We start from the raw sequence: 4,534 nt of genomic DNA, 5'->3' as shown, positions 1-4,534 counted from the left end.
GTGCCAAGGATGCGAAACTGTTTCACCCGGGCTTCACCCGTGCAGATATTTCTGTTCTTTTAGTGTTCTGACCAAAATAATGTATAACTGAAGACTAAGAAGGATAGGCTGCACCATGCATCAACTTTTAAACATTTTTTACCACGTTGACATGTTCCAGCGTTCTGCCTTCCTCATCTGTACCAATTTCTGGAGACCTCTGCGTAGTAGTTTTGACCTTGACCTTCATGCTTTACGCCTGCCACCTCTAACCTTTGCTCTTTACACACTGTTGTTGTCATCACCGCTCTCTCTCTGTCTTTCCAGAACATTCTGGACTGCTGCATCTGCGCCTGGTTGCCATGGCTCCTGGGTAAGGGAATCGACCAGTGAGAAGTGTCGCTGCCCGCCGTACTCCACGCTGTTTGTCTGAGAAGACACACACACACACACACACACACACACACACACACACACACACACACACACACACACACACACACACACACACACATACACACAAACACACACACACACACACACACACACACACACACACACACACACACACACACACTGACACACAATACCCATTCCCTCCCACACCAACCAACCAACCAGCCTTCCCCTTGCTCTACTTTCTCACGTGCATCCCATATGGATAATTGGTGCCTTCATGACTGCCCTCAGAGCTGGAGTCAACTCTATAGTCGTGATATCGTGCTATATAAATACATTTTGATAATAAATACATTGATTGGTTGATATTGCACATGAAGAGAGATACACAGTACCGCCCCAATGGTTCCTAATACATGTATTTTGTCCTGAATTTTTAAGACGGAATAGTGTTATAGCTGGATTCAGAAGTTACAATCCCATTTTGGCTATTTATTTCAGCCTTTCAAATGAGTGAAATCACTTTTATGTGTACAGAGTTTGTTTATTGACTGGCTAGAACAAATAGTTGCTATGGGATGGGCCTTTTCCATGTAATGCAATGCCAGTTTTCTACATTGAAACAGGTAGTTGTTTATGCCTGTTTCACTTCAAAACATAACTTGTTTGACGCCACTGTGAGTTATTACAATCTCTGAGGACAAGTTACCCAACACTTGTTGGAGACCTGAAAGGAGACAGTTGATCTCTTACTGCGTTGATAACATGCCATTAAATATATATGCCACTATACAGTATATACGTACTGTTACATTTAAACCATCATATAAGCCCAGTATTTAGAATCACAACACATATGAAAACGTAAAAGCCTATTTCTATCATTACCCCCCACCCTTGCCCCTATCTGTCTACCTCCTACGGTTCTATTGCATTTAAATTTGTAATGTACAATTATTATAAAATTATAATTATTTTTTTGCTTTACGTGTTTCTATTTTTGTGTATGGGAGTAGTGTATGACAGCCCGTTTGGGTCCTGTATGTGTGTATGTTGCGAGTATGCATTGTCTTTGTGTGGTTGATATATGGGTGTGAATACACTGCAATGTTAGACTATTGCTACGTTTACATGACGCTTTTAATTCTGAATTAATAATTCAGAAATAACTAGTTCAGTTGAATTTACGTTGATCTTTCATTTAGTTCCGAATTCAAAAGTGTTTACATGACGTTTTCAGAGCAGAATTAAGCTTTATTCAGAATTAAAGTGAGTTAATTTCGGAATTAAATGTCTCATGTAAACGTAGCAAATGTGGAACTGTTGATTCTTTGGGGGCCAGATGCATTGATGAAGCTTAACCGCCTGCATGGCCCAATTGCAAAGCCTTACTCTCTTTCTGCAATAACGTCATCATCACTTTACTATTGATAATGCAAGTACTATGCTGGTGAATGTGTCTTTCTGTTCATACAGTGTTTATGTATTTTTATATTATATGTGTTGTGTTTGTATTGTATGTATGCAAGTAATCACATCAAGTATATAGGCCTAATTCACACCGTGCCAAGCCCGGGAGTTGTGGTGAATAGCCTGTATGCAACATTATGCTGGACTTTTCAGATGAAGACAGTGTCTAAATAGGCTGCAGTTCAACCCACGCCGGCGAGGAGTAAAGTAACTTCCAATTTAATGTAATAACCACAGAGGTAGAATCTGCAAATAGTTTTCTGTTGTGGTTAAATGGCCTTCAGTTTTCACAAGTGCTTAATAGCTCTGGAATGTCAACATCAACTTATTCCTCAAATGGGCAGACATACCTGTATGTGTACACCTTGTTTTTTCTTGGTTCCGAAATGCCTTGTTACCTTTTAAATCACTGTTGTAGCAGTGCCAGCACACATTTTTGAACTGTCAAAATGTAAAGTGAGGATGTCAACATAATTAGATAACAGAAAAATTAACTAATCTAGGCTTACACAGTATTTTACACAGGTGAGTAAGTGGAAACCTAAGTTAACGCAGAAATAGCCGTAAACCTGGTAGTAGAGCATCCAGAGCTTCATTTTTGTAACTTTATTAATGCTGAAAGGCTCTGCCAACAGACTCTACCAGGTTTATGGCTCCTAATGCTGCCGCGAAAAGGTTAAGTACAATAACTACGCCAACATTGAAACGGATTACATAGGTTGCAAATATCACTAAAACGGGACACATAAGGACCATTTCACGCCATTACAAATTGCTTTAGTCCTGCCGACAACGGCACGCCTGGTGTGAAAAGATCCTTATGGACACCATTTTCATTCTAAACTCAACTTTGACAAAATATGTAGTTTCTTAATATGGCAGTATGCAATCAGGTTTGTCATGTGGGTCATTGTAACCCGGTGAATAGACCGGCCGTGACCAGATTCATGCGACAGAGAATCGATTCTGTGCAGCAAGAGCAATGTGAGCGATTGAAGCGACTAGAGCATGTCCATTAAAAGCAGAATACAAGCATTCCAACATTCCCATTGGCTGTGGCAGCTGTCGAAAAACCGTGTCATGCACGATACGCACAATATTCCCAGGAGTTCTACAGACTGCCACTCTGGCGCGAATCGCCTCTAGTTGCCAAAATCGCTTTTGCCTCGCTCAGGTAGCGGCCGGTGTATTCATGCGGTAAGACGGAGTGTGAACATGGCGTCAATGTAATGGCTTCATTGGTGCATGATCAGCAAGAGAGTCAGTGTCCCACATATTCTGTATGTCTTTCATGATGACGTTGTTGTTGTTGTTGTTTTCCTTGCTATTTTATTTTATCTTGTTAAACCTTTAAAAGCCATCTATAGACATACCACAAATCACTGTCCTCACAACCAAAATGTATGGAACTCACGTAACACTTTACTTGACGCCGGCGTCATATGTATGACATAACAGTGTCATAACAGTGACATAATAATAGTGTCATGAACGAGTCATAAACATAATGCTAATGTCATAAAGGTTTTATGGCCATTAAAAGTTGAAATTGTTAGACCTGTCTTTTTCATAACCGAATTTCACTGAAAGACAAAGTCATACAATGTTTATGACATATGTATGACTGCATTATGACAATGTTATGACATACGTATGACACCGGCGTCAAGTTAAGTGTTGCCGAACTCACATACACACTCTTTTTTGTGTGTGACTGAACTATAATGTAGTGTATGTTGATTGATGCCAAAAAAAGCCATTGTTCATCTGATACTTCAATCACAATGCTAATCCAAAATAAATATGCTGTTACACAACAAAACGGAATCACCCTTCATTCTCGTTCATCTTTTCAGAGCGGTTCTCAAACTGGGGGTCCTGGGGTTCCAAGGTGAATGGTCAGGGGGTCCTTAAAAAACAGCCCCACATTTAACGTGATATATTCCTACTTAGTCCCCAATCTTTCATGACAATAATTATGAATAACCTTGAAAAATGTTACGCACGTTGAGAGATCCTCGGCCCAAAAACCCCTAGTTCTAGCCTATGTAGAGAGTACAGAACAATAGGCATACTTAATTAAAGGGACACTGTGCAGGAAATGGTCAAAAAAGGTATGCAGCTATGTTGCTCATTGACACTGGGTTGCCTATTGCCAAATTTGATCTTTAGATGAAAGTTTACAAAGTAATAAACAAATATTTGCTTGTATGGTCCAAGTGCAGTCATTTTTGCAGCTAAAATGGCTATTTTTGGAAATTCAAAATGGCGGACCATGGAGAAGATGTATGTTTGAAAATGTATGATTCATGTATGAAAAGTGCAATTTTTCCAGTCATAATGAATACTTAGAATTTAATAGTGGTGGTAAGTATTCATGAAAAAGGTAACATTAGTGAATGGGCAGCATGAATTCTGGAAATAAACAACTAAAAATCTCACACAGTGTCCCTTTAACACTTCCACAGACACACATACCTTTCTCTTGTGAGTGCTTTCATGGACTTGCCTCTGCCATGTCCTCATCAGCAAACGGTGGTCCTTAGTGTTGAAAAAGGGCCTGAAGTTCTGCTCTTAAGGTCTGTGTTTCTCAACAGCTACCCAGGGGACATTGGGGAACCCTAGGGGGGCGTTGAGAAGGATACAGCTGAGTGGGGGCAGAGCTTAGTTCCCATTGGGACGCATT

General features: G+C 40.1%; 1 protein-coding gene across 2 annotated transcripts in view; it reads left to right on the top strand.

Annotated features, from left to right (window-relative positions):
- The window catches only part of si:dkey-178e17.3 (somatomedin-B and thrombospondin type-1 domain-containing protein), a 44,882-nt gene extending 44,458 nt beyond the window's left edge, over positions 1–424 (top strand). For both annotated transcript variants that reach the window (XM_063194496.1, XM_063194495.1), the window contains exon 5: positions 307–424. In XM_063194496.1, coding sequence (XP_063050566.1) covers positions 307–412 — 106 coding nt within the window. In that variant the 3' untranslated portion in view covers positions 413–424. The remainder of the gene's footprint in view (positions 1–306) is intronic.
- Positions 425–4,534: the final 4,110 nt, after the last annotated feature.

Source organism: Engraulis encrasicolus, chromosome 3, assembly GCF_034702125.1.
Source record: "Engraulis encrasicolus isolate BLACKSEA-1 chromosome 3, IST_EnEncr_1.0, whole genome shotgun sequence".
Taxonomy (NCBI): Eukaryota; Metazoa; Chordata; class Actinopteri; order Clupeiformes; family Engraulidae; genus Engraulis; species Engraulis encrasicolus.
Note: the sequence above shows the minus strand (reverse complement) of the source record. Positions and strands in the feature narration are given on the sequence as shown.